The following is a 16741-nucleotide window of genomic DNA, read 5'->3' on the forward strand; positions in this document are numbered from 1 at the left end:
CACATTCCTGGGCATCTCAATATGGGAGCAGACATCCTGCCGAGGCAGGGGCCGAGGCCCGGGGAATGGAGACTTCACCCCGATGTGGTGAAGCAGATATAGAGAGTTTTTGGCCAGGCTCAGGTGGACCTGTTTGCGACTCGAGAGACATCGCACTGTCCTCTCTGGTTCTCTCTCTCAGACGAGGTCCGTCTTCTGCTAGTAGCCCCGTTCTCCACAGGGTTGACCCACGCCACCCTGAAGAGCTTCGTGGCGGCCATTGCGGCCTACCACGCCCCTCTCAGTGGCCATTCAGTGGGAAGACACCCTCTTCTTACACGTTTCCTCCGCGGTGCGCTGAGGCCGAGGCCTCCGGCCAGAGAAGCTTATGCTAAGTGGTGGATCAGGATGCTATTACATAGCCTCGAGTCCTCTGATCTCCCCTCTCCTTTGGGGGTCAAGGCTCACTCCTCCAGAAGTTGGCCTTCGGGACGGCGGGCCCCGCCTACTTTAGTCACTCCTGGCTCCCCTTTCTCTCGCCTTAGCTGTGCTCTTCTACACTAGGCAGGGATTTGCAAGTCTGGCGGCGTGGGCATTCTCGTTCCCAAAGCATTTCCGACGCAGCTCGAGTTCCTGAAGAGGAACATCTCAGGTTACGTATGTAACCATGGTTCCTCGAGGGAACGAGACGCTGCGTCTCGGTGCCATACTTCCGGCATCCCTGCCGGCACTTGCTTCATTCCTGAAGCTGACGCCGGCTCCGCCACACGTGCTTTTGTAGCTTCCTGGCCATGACGTCACCCACCCGTGACGTCTTGCCCAGCTATTGGACTGATTTCAAATATGATTCAGAGCGTGGTCACAGAAGGCATTCCCAAAGCGTTTCCGACGCAGCGTCTCGTTCCCTCGAGGAACCATGGTTACATATGTAACCTGAGACGTTTTCCTTTATTTGGTGAGAGTGATATGACCACACAAATCCATTCAACAACAAGCCTTGCACTGGTGTGGTTATGCTGTAATTGCAGCTTAAAGCTATATTTATTTTTAATATTGCATGTTAGTATGCTAAAAAATACATGTTTTTATTTTCACCAGGCAACACTTGAACCAAAAGAAAGTGTGGAGGGAATGCTGCGTGTCATTGGCAGCCTTACTGAGAAGCAGCATGGTGGATTCATGGACTACAGTGGAGAAACTGTGACCTGGTAAACAAGTTCAAGGTCACTTTTTAAAAAAAGGGCATACCAAATCATAAGCACTTAGGAATAAGGGATAGTTCATAAGGGATACTTCACTCAATAAGGAAAACCTCATACAGGTTTGAAACAACTTCAGGGTGTGTAAATGATGATAGAATTTTCTTTCTTTTTTTCGGTGAAGTATATCTTTAATTTCAGGCCACACGGGTTTATGAGAGACACATGATAATTGTATACTGTTTAGTATTTCATACAATAAAACACTCAATAAAGCAGTACTGTCTCTTTTTTACTGTATATGTTGCATGACTCTGATTACCAATTACATACACAGCCTAAGTTCAGTTTCAGGTAGGTAAGTTAAATAAAACCCATCTGTTGTGCAGTATGTATAACAAGTATAACAGGTAAATCTTAGAGATAAGCAGCAGCTAGGCAGAACAAAAATACAAATAGGTGAAATGAGAATAGGCCACAGAGTGATAATCAATCATCACAGAATTTAGCACTCATTATACACACACACACACACACACACACACATATATATATATATATATATATATATATATTGGTTGTAAGACCCCTATAAACAAACAAATTAACAGTGCTAGCACTTTTGCATGTGTACAATTATAAACAGAATTTAATTTACTGTTTTATACACTTTTTTGTCTGATGCCATCTTTCTTTCTTTTTTGTTTTCCACCATTCAGCAACAGCTATTGAATTGAATTAAACTGCTATTAAACAGTTTAATTAAAATGAAATTATGTGGACTGATGGTTTAAACAGAAGTATAGTGATTAAAAACCTCAAGCTCATGTCTTTAAAGGTTGACATAATTGCAAGAAATCAATTTCTCTACAGGGTAGATTTTTGCTTGAGGTTTATTAAGCTTTTAATAACTGAATTGGCAGCATAGGCCTACTGCTACAGGTCAAGCTGAAATTAAGCATAGCTTCACTCTATCTGCATCCGTTCATATTGTCTATTTTTTTTTTCTTCTCTTAAGACAGACGTCACATTTATGTAACATAATATAAACATAACTAGTCCGAAAAAGGGAATGCAATGTCAGAGTGGATAGTATCCAAAATAAAAGTGGGGCGTGGTTTCCTTGTGGTGAGATGGTTCAAGAGATTTCACTACTCAGAAACAAGATGTTATTTTGACATGTGCCAGCGCTGCACATATATTAACGTTGAATATGAAGAGAATATTAATGTTGGTTGCAAGAGACAGAAGGGTAAAAGGCAGTCACACACAGTACAAAAAGCGCAGAGCTGTTCAAAATCCTGATGCCCATAGAGCGCCAGTCAAATCCACACATTGTTAATGTACATAATGACTTCACCCTTGGCTGGAAGAGTGTAAAGACTTTTTTCAATAATAGCTACTAACCTAGGCTACTTTTTTTTTTCTTCTGTGGACTAAAAAAAGTTTATGCTCTTCTTGCTCCTTATTCTTGTGTGTGTGTGTGTGTGTGTGTGTGTGTTTATGCTAAAGTGTGGGGATCAAATGTCCCCACAAGGACAGTAAAACCTGAAATGTTTTGACATTGTGGGGACTGGCCTGCGGTCCCCACGAGGGGAAAAAATATAAAAAATAGTAAATGATGTTTATCTGAAAGTGTAACAATGCAAACAGGTTTTCTGTAAGGGGTATGTTTAGGGTTAGGGGATAGAAAATATTGTTTGGTCAGAATAAAAGTAATAGAAGTCTATGGAAAAAAACGTGTGTGTTGTTTTTACAGCAAAACTCGACAAAACTCTTTATTTTCATTCTTGAAGTGAACTTTTTGACTTTAAGGTGATTAGCTTTGGTGATTAGATTTTTAACTGTTTCCACTACTGTTGCCTTGAACGTGAGAACACAACTGCATGGTATTTCTCGTCCGGTGTGCATCAGCTTATTTGAAAGTGGTTTACCATCGGATTTAGGTTTCCTGTACAAACTCTACGAAAGTTGAGACACTGTAAGTTGTTAGAGTTTGCTTCATTGAGACTGCTCCAGCCTATCTGTGCTGTAATGCACGCAATGCAGTCACTGTGTCGCAAGTTAATGTTTAGCTATTGTTGGGTGACGCAAATAATAGACATCTAACAAACTGAAGTCATGGTTACGTAAATCATCATTTCTACCTCTAATCAGCACAGGCTCCCTGTGACAGAGAGGAATAGAGCTGAAACGAATTCTGCAGCGCGATCCCAGAGGACAGTGAGACTCGTTCATTTTTGTGACTACACATGCCCAACATCCTTTCATTAATAATGAACGACATGAGCTGGGAGGTTAAATTATATGTTTTTGACTGCATTATCATGATTTCCAAATCCGGAGTATGGTCAACGTTTGCGTAAGGAAACTTGGGTGAATTTGGCTGTTGTAACATTCTGAACATTAGCGGAACTTATGCAGGGGTATGACAGATTTTTAGTGATTATCAAGGATATGCTATGTATAGCCTAATCCATTTTGAATCAAAGTTTTGATTTTTATACTGCTATGACCAGATGCAAAATACGATTCACTCACGAAAATGCAAGGACTGACAACCAGACCGGACAATATGATGTGTCAAAATTAAGGCCAGCACCCCTAATTTCAGATGCACCTTAGTTATGTTTATAGAACACCGGACGAAGGGCGGCGATTAAAGTGACTGGGTGGCTCTAAAACATGGGGGAGCGAACTTTCTGTCATATCCTTACTGCAGCATGAAGCAAAATGCATATTACGTAATGTTATAGGGGCGTTACGTTCACTTGGTTGCACATACAAAACAGTTTTAAAGGCAGACAGATCGAAGCAGATTGACAGAACATGGCAGCAGTAAAAGCATGCAATATCTTGATCACCGGAGCCAACCGGGGCTTGGGCTTAGAAACTGTTAAACAACTCACGGAGGATTCTTGTCCAAAACGTCATATTTTTGCTACCTGCCGTGACCCAGACGGGCCAAAGTCTGAGGTGAGTTGTAAAGAACTAAAACAAATAGAAACACCAGGAGAAATCGAAATGTGCCTTGTTTAATGCATATTATCTTTCTTAAGGCTTTGAGAGAACTGGCAAAAAAGCATCCAAGTGTGATCACCATCATACGTCTTGGTAAATGTGCATGTGTCCTTCATTGTGCATTTTAAAATGTAACTGGAAACGATGCAGATATCATTGATTTCTTAATTGAGATTTAATAATATTATTATTGAGAAAATATATTTATTATAGAACTGTGGAACTGCTATTTGTACTATTACTTCTAGATGCTGATGATCCGTGTAGTATCAAAGAGTCCGCAAAGAAAGTGGGATCTCTTCTGGGAAACAATGGTTTGAATCTGCTTGTGAATAATGCTGCAATCGTGGCAAGAGGCACAATTCAGACCAGCAGTGTTGAAGACATGAAAAACACCTTTAACACCAATGTGATAGGACCCTTATTAATCATTAAGGTAAGGTAAAAAGCATAGGTAATAGTTCTGAAACAACAGTTTGTTTAAACGTGTTGGTGCAGTGGCATTCTGTCTAAACATCTAGGCTGGGGCTTTTACTATTGTAAAGAGACTACTAAAATGAGTGCTTTTGAGGAAGAACTAATCACTGGATATGGCAGATTTTGCAAGGTTCATAGCATTGTACCAAAATAAAAGCTTAGACCAGTTTAACTGGTTTCTTAGCCTGATCAGACAAAGACACTGCTGCACCATTGTTTATATGAGTTACCATTTTGTTGAGTTTGTTATTGCGGTTTCTGCTGGTTTCCCTGACTAGTTGTTTTGTTCTGACACAAGTCGTCCTGTGTCTGTCTCAACTAGTAATGGATTACAACATTGACTTGCCAATCAGCTGCATACTTTTCTAGACAACTAGTCAACGAAAAATTATTTGCCAGAATAAGCTACAATATGCAATATTTGCAATATTTAAAAAAAATAAACAATTCACCCAAAATAGGAAGTTTGCTAAAAATGTGTTCACCCTCAAAACATCCAAGATGTACAGATGATGATATTGAAACAGTTTTGGAGAAATTGACAAATACAGTTTTTCGCTAACAAGTGATGTAATGCTAAAATTTTTTCCAAATCTGTTCAGATGAAGAAATAATGTCAGCTCATCTTGGATGGCTAGAGAGTAAACTATTCCTTCAATGCTACCTTAATTGAGTATAAAACAAACTTTTAATTCAGAGATTTGTAATTATTTCTCTTTTTTTTGTGTAGGAGTACCTACCATATCTACAAACAGCGGCCAAAGCCAGCGGGACACCAGGCATGTCCTGTAATAAAGCAGCTGTCATCAATATCTCCACTGTGGGGGGATCCATCAGCACAATGCCTTCATTATACGAACAATTCCCAGTGTTGCCATATTGTGTTAGCAAGGTACACTTAAGTCCTGCATTGGCACTAGTTAAACTGGATCTTATTCATTGCCCGTGAAGTATTGATGGCATGAACTGATGTAAAACTCAAACGGTATGTTTACCTATCAGGCAGGTTTTAACATGCTGACTGTGTTATCTGCTGAGGAGTTAAATGCGGATGAGATCCTCTGCATGGCCCTTCACCCAGGATGGGTGAAAACTGAACTGGGTGGAGAAAAAGTAAGTGTTGATTTATTAGTAAATTTTGTTTTATTTTTTAGCAAAAATGGAGGAAACACAACAAAATGAGCTTATAAATACAAAATGTTTGAAATCTCTGAAACACTTCAGTGCCACCCACAGTCCAAAATTTCATGTATGATATATAACCCCAATTTCAAAACAAGTTGTAACGTTATGGACGGGGGCACCAAAAGGCTGGAAAAGTAAGTATTACTAAAAAGAAATATTTTGCAGTGCATGGCCCTTCACCCAGGATGGGTGAAAACTGAACTGGGTGGAAAAAAAGTAAGTGTTGATTTATTAGTAAATTTTGTTTTATTTTTTAGCAAAAATGGAGGAAACATAACAAAATGAGCTTATAAATACAAAATGTTTGAAATCTCTGAAACACTTCAGTGCCACCAACAGTCCAAAATTTCATGTATGATATATAACCCCAATTTCAAAACAAGTTGTAACGTTATGGACGGGGGCACCAAAAGGCTGGAAAAGTAAGTATTACTAAAAAGAAATATTTTGCAGCTAATTAGGTTAATTGGCAAGGTCAATAACATGATTGTATCAGGGTTCTGCCCTGGCAGCTTTGTCTGTTTTGTCCTTGTATAGTTTTTCTTTGTTTGTCCTGTGTATGACCACATGGCTTTGTCTTTGTTTATGTTGGCCATGTGCTCCTCTCGTCCTGCCTCCTTGTTTCACATTACCACGCCCCCTCGTTTAGTCCTTGTTTGGTGCTCGTTACTTGATTGTTCTCACCTAGTGTTTGTGTGCTTTCCTCCCTATATATTGTGCTCATTTTCCTCATGTGTTTGTGGGTTTGTTTTGTGTGTGAGTTAGTGTTTGCGTACCTCTCTAGCTGGTCTGTACTAAATGGAGTTTTTCGCCTGTCTGTTAAGGTCCGGTATTTATTGGTTAAAGTTTTTGTCACTGTTTTAGTGCTGCCTCCTCCTTTACAGTCCTCCTTCCGGTTGTCACCCAGGGCTCTTCTCGGCGGTCATCCCCCTACCTGCCTGCTCTACAGTTGTGTGCCCTACTCTACTGTCTGAACCGTTCACGCCACTCCCTCTTGTTGTGCCTTGTCTAATTTGTCAAACTTCTTCCCCTGCTCATTCTGCATTTGGGTCCTATCCAATCAGTGACCATGACAGATTGGGCATAAAAAGAGTGTCTTAAAGAGGCAGAGGTTCACCAATCTACAAAAAAACTACATCTACAAATTGTGGAACAATTTCAGAATGTTCCTCAATGTAAAATTGTTAAGATTTTGAATATCTCATCATTTACAGTATATAATATTATCTAAAGAATCTGGAGAAATCTTTGTGCGCAAGGGAAAAGGGCAGAAATCAATATTGGATGCCGTGATCTTCGGGCCCTGAGGTAGCACTGCATTAAAAACAGACATGATTCTGTAATGGAAATCATTGCATGGGCTCAGAAACACAGTTCACAGCTCCATCATGAAAAGTAATCATATCTGAACATGATCCAGAACCGCCACCATCTTCTCTGGGCTAAAGCACATTTAAAATGGACTGAGGCAAAGTTGAAAACTGTTCTATGGTCAGACGAATCGAAATTTTAAACTCTTTTTTTGAAACCATGGACGCCGCATCCTCCAGACTAAAGAAGAGCGAGACCATCTGTTATCAGCACTCAGTCCAACAGCTGTCATCTCTGATGGCATTGGGGAGCATTAGTGCCTATGGAAAGGCACCATCAGTGCTGAAAAGTATAACCCGGTTTTAGAGCAACATACTATATGCTTCCATCCAGACAAAGTCTTTTTCAGGGAAGGCCTTGCATATTTCAGCAAGACAATGCTAAACTGTCTACTGCATCTATTACAACAGCATGACTTTGTAGAAGAGTCCTGCCTGCAGTCCAGACCCTTCACCAGTTGAAAAGATTTGGCACATCATGAAATGTCAAATATGACCAAGAAGACCCAGGACTGACTGTTGAGCAGCTAGAATCGTCAGACACAAATGGGACAAAGTTCCTCTCCCAAAACTCCAGAAACTGATCTGCTCAGTTCCCAGACGTCTATGGACTGTTGATAAAAGAAGGGATGTAATAAACAGCCCTGTCCCAACTTTTTTGAGAAGTGTGGCGGTCATCAAATTCAAATGAACTTTATTTTTTCCTTAAAATGGTACAATTTCTCAGTTCAAACATGTTGTCTATGTTCTGTAACAAATAAAATATGAGCTTATGAGATTTGCAAATCATCGCATTCTATTTTTATTTGCATTTTATACAGTGTCCCAATTTTTTTGGAATTGGAGTTGTAGCTATTAACCAGATTAAGATTAATTATTTAGCTATTAACCTATTGAACAAGGTGTTTTAGTCACAAACTCATGCAGTGGTGTTCATTGAGTCATGCTGATTTTAATGCTTTCGATTTCCACCAATTTTTGAATTCTGTCAAACTTTTTTTTTTTTGGAGCAGCTACAACTTTCACTTGTTTTATTGCTTTCATAAGATTTTAAATGAGTTGCTAGATGCTTTTAAATGCTCCAACCATGTTCAATATTACGTAGTACATTGTGTCACATTGGTAGTGTCAATTGCTGCTTCAGCTATATTGTTTTTATTTTGCATTTTAATGAACTATATGTATGTTTTTATTTTCACCAGGCACCACTTGAACCAAAAGAAAGTGTGGAGGGAATGCTGCGTGTAATTGGCAGCCTTACTGAGAAGCAGCACGGTGGATTCTTGGACTACACTGGAAAAACAATTCCCTGGTAAACCAGAAAAACAAAATCACTCCTGTACGAGAGGTCAGGAAAGGGCCAGTCCTGGTCTAATCTGACGTTTATTCTATTAATCATAAAATGGCACACTTAATCATAAGAACTTAACCCCACACGTTTATAACATACATATAACAATTTTGTATCAAATGTAATTTTATACAATAAAGCAATTAATGAAGTAATAAAGCAGTACTGTCTTTTCTATATTATATGATGCAAATACTTTGCTTATCAATTGCACACAGAGAAAATTATTTATAGGGTGGAAAGGGGTGGCATGAGGACTCTGAGGGGTGGTTCAGGCTGCAGGATTGCTGAACAACTAAAGAAACATTATCAGCATGATGGTGCAAAAATGTACATTTCTTGCCTATTACCTCCCACTGCTGCTAAAAAAAGATTTAATAACAGTAATGGCTTATGATTCACTTTGTGTGTCAGAATGTTCGAACATTGAACCCCCAGAATTTTCCGTTTTCATTCATACTTATTTTCAAATACTAAGTCATACAAGTGTACAGTTATGTGTACGTTATTCATTTATTACCTCATATCCATATTGGCATTAAATGCCACAGTTTAATGGGTAAATTGATTTATCATAGAGAGAAATTCAACACACACAGGTTTGTTTTTGTGAAAAGTGGGGACATCCCATAGGCGTAATGGTTTTTATACTGTACAGACCATATATTCTATTGCCCCACACCAACCCTACCCCTTACAGGAAACTTTGTGCTATTTCAGATTTTCAATACACTCCATTCTGTGTGATTTATAAGCGTTTTGAAAAGTGGGGACATGGGGTAATGTCCTGAAAAGTCACCTTCTCCTTGTAATACCTATGTCATACCCTTGTCATTATACAAATTTATGTCCTCATTTGTCACAAAAACGCGCGCGCGCACACACACTTTTATTTGTGCATGTAACATGGCTTGGTAACTTTGGCTGCTTTTTTTACTAACCACCAGATGGCGCTGTTTTCGACACTCTCATAGCTTTGAATCTTTTCTTGGAATAATCAGGGGTAAGCCTCAGTGCTTCATGAGGCTTCATTTGCCCATCCGTAGTATGAGATTATAAAGCATATACTGTTTATCATACTAGCATGCAGGGCCTAAAATTAACACTTGCCAAGCGCCAAATGCGAGTAAAAATCAGCGTTGGCGAGTCCATGTAACGGTGTCAGTCGCCAGTTGGCAGGTACAAACTTTTACGAATTATAACAATGAAGTGAAAACAACAGCCAGTTTTTAAAGAGATTCGCTGTTTCTGAAATAAGCGAATAAAATAATCTTTTCCGAAGACAAGATCATTGTGATTAGCTGTTCTGTCATAAGCGACCAGAGCGAATCAAATAATAACACAAACAGACTGATAAGGTCAGAGCAGTGTGATGGCCAGCTTGCCCCTAGACACGGTTCTAATAACTTTTACCTGAGAAGATTTTTCTGCTTCATTTCGGAAGATTAACTTTTCCCTTCTTTATTCTTCATAACCCGAGAATGCGGTGGCACATGCCTGGGGTTACGCCGCAGAAACGGTGCAGTGAAGTATAGTTTGAAAGGCTGCGCATCCGGCTGTACACAGACGCTGAGCCGCTTCAGACAGCTCACCAGTAGCACTTCAACGGACGAAAACACACACAATTATGTCAAAATGCGTGGTTTTGGCGAGTTACCTTGTAAACGTAGTCACTGCTATTGACAAATGCGGAGTTTTGTGCATCGTGTGTGTGTGTGCGCGAGCGAGCGAGAGAGCGCGAGGGAGCGAGAGAGAGAGAGAGAGAGAGAGAGCGTGAGAGAGAGAGAGAGAGCTAGTCGCTGATTAACTTTTGTAGCTTGAATAAAGATTACTATGTATACAGCAGTTTATGCATATATAATATAGTTTATGTGAAGATTGATTTAAAATCACTTAAATTAAAAGTTGTTATATATTTCAGAGCCTATTAAATATGAAAAATAATTATACTGTAATGCTTTCAATTATACTGTAATGTTGAATGGTTATAATTAATAGGGAAAATTGAGGGAAAATGCATCAGCAGGACAAATTAAAAATGCTGTAAAGATAGCATGTATGTAGAATGTTATCTGAGTGAGAGAGAAAGACTGAGAGAACACCGAAGCAAGCATTTATGCATAGTTCTTGTGAATTTATGGCCTGACATATGCATTTGTCTTGCGATTATGCAAGCAGTTGCATTTCCTCAGAGGGACCACAAAGTAGTTATCTTACCTTTTTTAGTATAATTGAAAACATAAAAATGGCCTATTAAAGAAATAATCAGATTCTAAATCTCTGAGCATTTTCCTGATTTGTTTGCCATTATTCCAACTATTGTATTTTATTGGCATTAGTTGAACTACTTTTTAACTCTTTACTTTTTGGGTCGTCCCTTCCAGAATTTGGCTTAGACTGCGCTGCCTAGATCTACTGATCCCTCTACTCACTCTTGACCATTTAAAAAATAATGATAAGCATATCTGACTTGAAAATATTATTATATACTGTATATTAGCTTTCTTAAAAAAGCACATAAGTGAGCAGCTTTGGTATTCTGCTAAAAATCTCCCTGGAAAGTACACTCCCTGGAGTGTGTTCCCTGGAAAGTATGCTAAAAATCATAAGCTTGAGGAAAATGTAATTTCAGCTATGCAGGAGTTGTGCATAAATATACCAGGCAAAAAATGTTTTGAAAATATTTGAAAATTGACAGCATCTTAATTTGAATGAGCTGCCACTGTTTATTATAGTTGCCAAACAGTCAGTTATATTAGCTTTTTTTAATTCACTGTCTCTCTGACTATTTGACTATTCATTCTTCAGTCATTTTTCTTTTCCTCTTATATTTTTCTTGTCTTTACCTCAGTAACACATACTGTATGACACAGCACAATACATCAGTTCAAAATGGGCGTGGTGTTCACTTGGGTTCGTATAAAAAGCACTCTTAAAGAGCAGGTTGGATAAGCCAAACTCATAAACTTAGAATATGGCAGCAGTGAAAGCATGCAATATCTTGATCACCGGAGCCAACCGGGGCTTGGGCTTAGAATTTGTTAAACAACTCTTGAAGGATTCTAGTCAAAAACAGCATATTTTTGCTACTTGTCGTGATCCAGATGGACCAAAGTCTGAGGTGAGTTATAAATAACTAACACAAATAGAAACACCAGGAGAAATCCTAACGTGCCTTGTTTATTTATGCATATTATCTTTCTTAAGGTTTTGAGAGAACTGACGAAAAAGCATCCAAATGTGATCACCATCATACGTCTTGGTAAATGTGCATGTGTCCTTCTTGGTGAATTTAAAATTTTTACTAAAAGTAGTTTTTGAGAAATTCGAAGTGATTTTTTCAGTGTTTTTTGAATACCACTTCATTGCTTAATACTTTAGCACTAATAGTTGTTCTGTTAATTTTAGATGCTGATGATCCGTGCAGTATCAAAGAGTCTGCCAAGAAAGTGGGATCTCTACTGGGAAAGTGTGGTTTGAACCTGCTTGTGAATAATGCTGCAAAAATGGCAAATGGCAACATTCAGACCAGCAGTGTTGAAGACATGAAAAACACCTTTAACACCAATGTGATAGGACCCTTATTAATCATTAAGGTAATGTAGAAAGCATTGTTAAGCAACTGATTGAAACATGAAATCTTCTGCCTTCTGGCTAAACATCTAGGCTGGGGCTTTAACTAGTTTCACTGGTGCATGAGTTTGTGACTAAACTATTACAGTTTTTTTTCAACTGCTTACACACATTTTCAAAAACTTTGCCTCTTTCTTTCAAAACTTTACACACAAATCCAAGAATTGCACACACAAAATGCAAAATGCCTCACATCTCTTGCAAAATGAAACACTACATTAAAAATATCACAAACACATCTCAAAAGCAAAGTGTCAGGTTTCAGAAACTGTGACAAGTAAAGATTTTGTGTGTAAGCATTTGAAAAAAACTGTAAAATGAGTCCTTCTGGGGAACTGGATGTGGCACAGTTTGCAAGGTTCATGGCATTGTACTAAAATAATTGGTAACACTTTAGAATACTGTTTCATCATTAATGAATAGCTACACAGGAACAAATGACTAATGCACTATTAACATTTTAGTAACTACCATTAACTAACAAGAAACTCTGATTAATGAATCAGTAAGTAATAGCGCTCAGTTGAAAGTGGTAGTTCACTAAACAGTAACTACTATTTTTTTTCATATCTCCCGGAAAGCCTCAAAAGTTTACAATGATTTCAGTCATTACTAGAGAGTTATCATGATCTTCACTTTAGAATACTGATCCAAATAATAATTCCTTCTGATGGATTTGGTAAGACTTGAGTCATTACTAGTGGGTTATCTAGTGGGTCACGTTAGAATTAATTATACATTTTGCATTATTCACATTAATTATGAACCTGTATATAGTAGTTCTTAGTAGTTCTCGGGGCGATATGAAAAAAATAGTAGTTACTGATTAGCTAATAGTGAACTACCACTTTTCAACTGAGTGCTATTACTTACTGATTTGTTAATCAGAGTGTCTTGTTAGTTATTAGAATGTTAATAGTGCATTAGTCATTTGTTTCTGTGTAGTCATTCATTAATGACGGAATAGTATTCTAAAGTGCTAAAGTGATTCTAAATCACTGCTGCACTATTAAGTAAGCTGCTGCTTTATTTATCAGAGAGATATAATCCTTTCTCTTTTTTTAAGTAGGAGTACTTACCGTATCTACAAGCAGCAGCCAAAGCCAGTGGGATACCAGGAATGTCCAGTAATAAAGCAGCTGTCATCAATATCTCCTCTCTTGGGGGATCCATGACCAGAATGCCTCCCATGTACATCCAATTCCCAGAGTTGCCATACTGCATTAGCAAGGTACACCAGAGTCCTGCATTGGCACTAGTTAAACTGGAGCCCATTCATTGCCTTTGATGTATTGATGCCATAAGCTGATGCATAACTCAAACGGTATGTTTGCCTATCAGGCAGGTTTTAACATGCTGACTGTGTTAGCTGCTGAAGAGTTTAAGGCAGATGAGATCCTCTGCATGGCCCTTCACCCAGGATGGGTGAAGACTGAAATGGGTGGAGAAAAAGTGAGTGTAAAGCCTTTGAATCCATGTTAAGTGTAATGCAGCGGGTGCTTTTGATTTCCACATTTTCTCTCAAACTATTGTGACTATCCCAGTCAAGATATTAAAAACATTTTGTTATACAAAATAATGTGCATGTAATCGGGAAATAACTGAGTGACAGCACTACCTACTGGCTAAAATGTAATAAAAATGGACAGACTTTATTACAACTTCAGAATAATTTGACCTAAACTCAAGCTTAAATGCTTCTAAATTAGGGAACATTTTTTGCACTATATTCCAGGTCTTCTGAAGATATTTGATAGCGTTGAGGAACAAACTGCACATTATTGCAGGTTGTTAAATTTAAGTTCACAGAAACTATTCCCTCCACTTCAGTAGTCATTTGCTTCTCAATTTAGATATTAATCGGCAGATACTCAATATCAATGAGTATGTGCCGATACCAATGCCAATGCCAATCCAATTCCAGTTCTGTTTTTTTTCCCTTGGTCTTTATTTTTTTGATAATGCAAAAACTGGACTAGACTTTCATGCTGAATATTTGTGTTGGTGTGAACAGGTCTTTAGCCCTGCAATGTACTGCTCATTCATCCATGGTATATTCCTGCCCAAGACTTTGCGATAGGATCCATCTCCCCAAACATAGTACAAGTAATTTGGAAAATTGGATGGATGGATGTTAGTGAACTATATGTATGTATGTATGTATTTTCACTAGGCACCACTTGAATCAAAAGAAAGTGTGGAGGGGATGCTGCGTGTCATTGGCAGCCTTACTGAGAAGCAGCACGGAGGATTCTTGGACTACACTGGAGAAACAATTCCCTGGTAAACCAGAAGAAATATATGGTCATGAAAGGGCTGATCCAGGTCCAAACTGACCTATTTATCTTAATAACCATAAAAGGGCACACAAGGATTTATGACAGAGACATGACAAATTTATACCATTTCATACAATAAAACTCTTATCAATGAAATGTGCCGAATTCTGTGGTGAACTAAGTTTGTAGAGTTGTGTATTAGCAGTGGCTAATAGAGCTTTAGTACTGTGTCTGGAGGTAGTACCTGATTTTGTCCTTGCTTATTTGTCAAGCTAAAGATAAGATAATGGGCCCTTTTTACTTCGTTGTTTGAATATTGCCGTGAGTTAAAAGTGGAGCTGTAGGCAGAGAGTGCCTTTGTCTTTGAACACAGCTTTTATCCCTGTTTTTGTACAATTATGGAGTTGAGTGAAGTTTATGTTGTTTATTTGTCTTTTTTTAACATTTGAGGTAATTTAGAGCTGCTCCCAAAACTAATTTTGTTTGTTATTTTTGCTCTCTCCTGAGCCATTGCTCCTTATTTCTTTATGTTAAACGTATTGCTTTTCTTTTGTTAATAAAACCCCTTTGTTTGTATACTTCTAAATTGGTGTTATCTCCTTCCCTTTGGGACAGAGGATTGAAGTGTGTTCTCTCCCTTTTTTCTCCTCTTAAGTTTTTTTTCTTCATTTCATTTATGCTTTTCCCTTTGTTACCTCCCCTCCCCCCTTTAAATTTTATTTATTTACAGAGGTATATTATGTCAGCTTCACACTTCTCTAGAAAGTTTCTTCTCTTTCCTAAGTGTGCACATCAGTCTTTTCACTGGGTACCATCCTCAAATGGGCAAAAGAGTTTGTTGAGGTTGTGTGGAACATCCTGGACTGCAAAAGAGAAGTTGTATCGAGTTCCACACAGAGCTGTCTGATTATAGGGGCCCTTGGTGATTTCAAACGAATACCCGAGGCCAGCTTGAAAGACGCTCAAGACAGTTGATGGGCTGCGCATTGCCACAAAAGCTTATCATGTGCATGTGTTTTTTAAGCCTTGCCAATTTAAAAATCAAGAGATTTTAATACATTCAAGCAGAAGAATATATGAAAGAACTCAACTGAGTACTCAACTGAACACCGAATTGATCACCGAATCTTTCATGTCTTTTTGCGCATGAACAAACAAATGCACCTCATCAATGTAAACATTCAAGCCCAAAAAGATGTGAAAGAACTTAATTCAGTACCTGCATGCTGTGTTCTATGTGCACAAAATGAACTCCCAAAAATTCTTCAAACAGTGGTACAATAGAAAGTGGTGCAGGTCCCTATAGAGCAGGGTTCCTCAAATCTTGCCCTGGAGGGCCAATGCGCTGCAGAGTTTAGCTCCAACCCTAATCAAACTCACCTACCTGTGATTTTCTAATGACCCTGAAGACATTGATTAGCATGCTCAGGTGTGTTTGATTAGGGTTAGAGCTAAACTGTGCAGGAAAGTGGATCCCGTGGGCCAGATTTGAGGATCCCTGCTCTAGAGCAGAGGTCTCCAACCCTGCTCCTGGAGAGCTATCGTCCTACAGATTTCAGCTTCAACCCCAATCAAGCACACCTGAAGCAGCTAATCAAGGGGTTAAGGGCTACTTGATAATTACAGGCAGGTGTGTTGGAATTGAAGTCTACAGGGTAGCTCTCCAGGAGCAGGGTCGGAGACCCCTGATCTAGAGTCACTATCAACCTATCTGTCTATAAAACCTTGGGTGATTCTCAATACTCAAATTGATGTTTCCTCGTTTCCCCGCTCCTCCGTTCTCCAGCCCGTGACATGAAACCAATCAAACTCAGGGGAGCTAACACGCGAGGAAAGGAAGTGAGGAAAGGAAATAAGTATCCACAAATAAGAAATGAGAAACACCCCTTGTCTCCCTTCCTTGCTTCCTTTCCTCACGTCTCAGCTCCACCCCCTTTAGGATATGAGGGAAGGATGCAAGGAACAAGGAGTGAGCGTTCACAGGCTGCTTCTCATTTCATTTGTGCATCCTCGTTTCCTTTCCTCGCTTCCTTTCTTTACGTCTTAGCTCCACCCTCCTTTGGATGTAAGGGGGTGGAGCTAAGCCGTGAAGAAAGCAAGTGTCTCATCTGCCTCCTTGTGTGTGTATGTGTGTGTGTCGTTTAAGAAACATCCAGTTACTACCTTTAACATTGTCTGCTATGTCATTTCTCCAAATCATCAAATTCTCTCTACTCCAAATCAGCTCTTACCAGCTGTACGTTGTGT

At 39.0% G+C, this 16741-nt stretch overlaps 2 protein-coding genes and 1 pseudogene across 2 annotated transcripts; all 3 read left to right on the forward strand.

Moving 5' to 3' along the window:
- LOC107661827 (C-factor-like) overlaps positions 1-1449 on the forward strand; it is a 5368-nt pseudogene extending 3919 nt beyond the window's left edge.
- Positions 1450-3938: 2489 nt separating this feature from the next.
- Positions 3939-8704, forward strand: LOC107661829 (C-factor-like). Its single transcript, XM_016451597.1, has 6 exons — positions 3939-4154; positions 4238-4292; positions 4448-4635; positions 5407-5568; positions 5679-5789; positions 8434-8704. The coding sequence occupies exons 1-6, from the start codon at positions 4008-4010 to the stop codon at positions 8545-8547; spliced, it is 777 nt and encodes a 258-aa protein (XP_016307083.1). The 5' UTR covers positions 3939-4007; the 3' UTR covers positions 8548-8704.
- Positions 8705-11556: 2852 nt separating this feature from the next.
- LOC107661830 (C-factor-like) lies at positions 11557-14577 on the forward strand. The gene is made up of 6 exons (XM_016451598.1): positions 11557-11703; positions 11790-11844; positions 11991-12178; positions 13285-13446; positions 13557-13667; positions 14389-14577. The coding sequence occupies exons 1-6, from the start codon at positions 11557-11559 to the stop codon at positions 14500-14502; spliced, it is 777 nt and encodes a 258-aa protein (XP_016307084.1). The 3' UTR covers positions 14503-14577.
- Positions 14578-16741: the final 2164 nt, after the last annotated feature.

The sequence above is a fragment of the Sinocyclocheilus anshuiensis genome, unplaced genomic scaffold (assembly GCF_001515605.1).
Source record: "Sinocyclocheilus anshuiensis isolate Anshui unplaced genomic scaffold, SAMN03320099.WGS_v1.1 scaffold47, whole genome shotgun sequence".
Taxonomy (NCBI): domain Eukaryota; kingdom Metazoa; phylum Chordata; class Actinopteri; order Cypriniformes; family Cyprinidae; genus Sinocyclocheilus; species Sinocyclocheilus anshuiensis.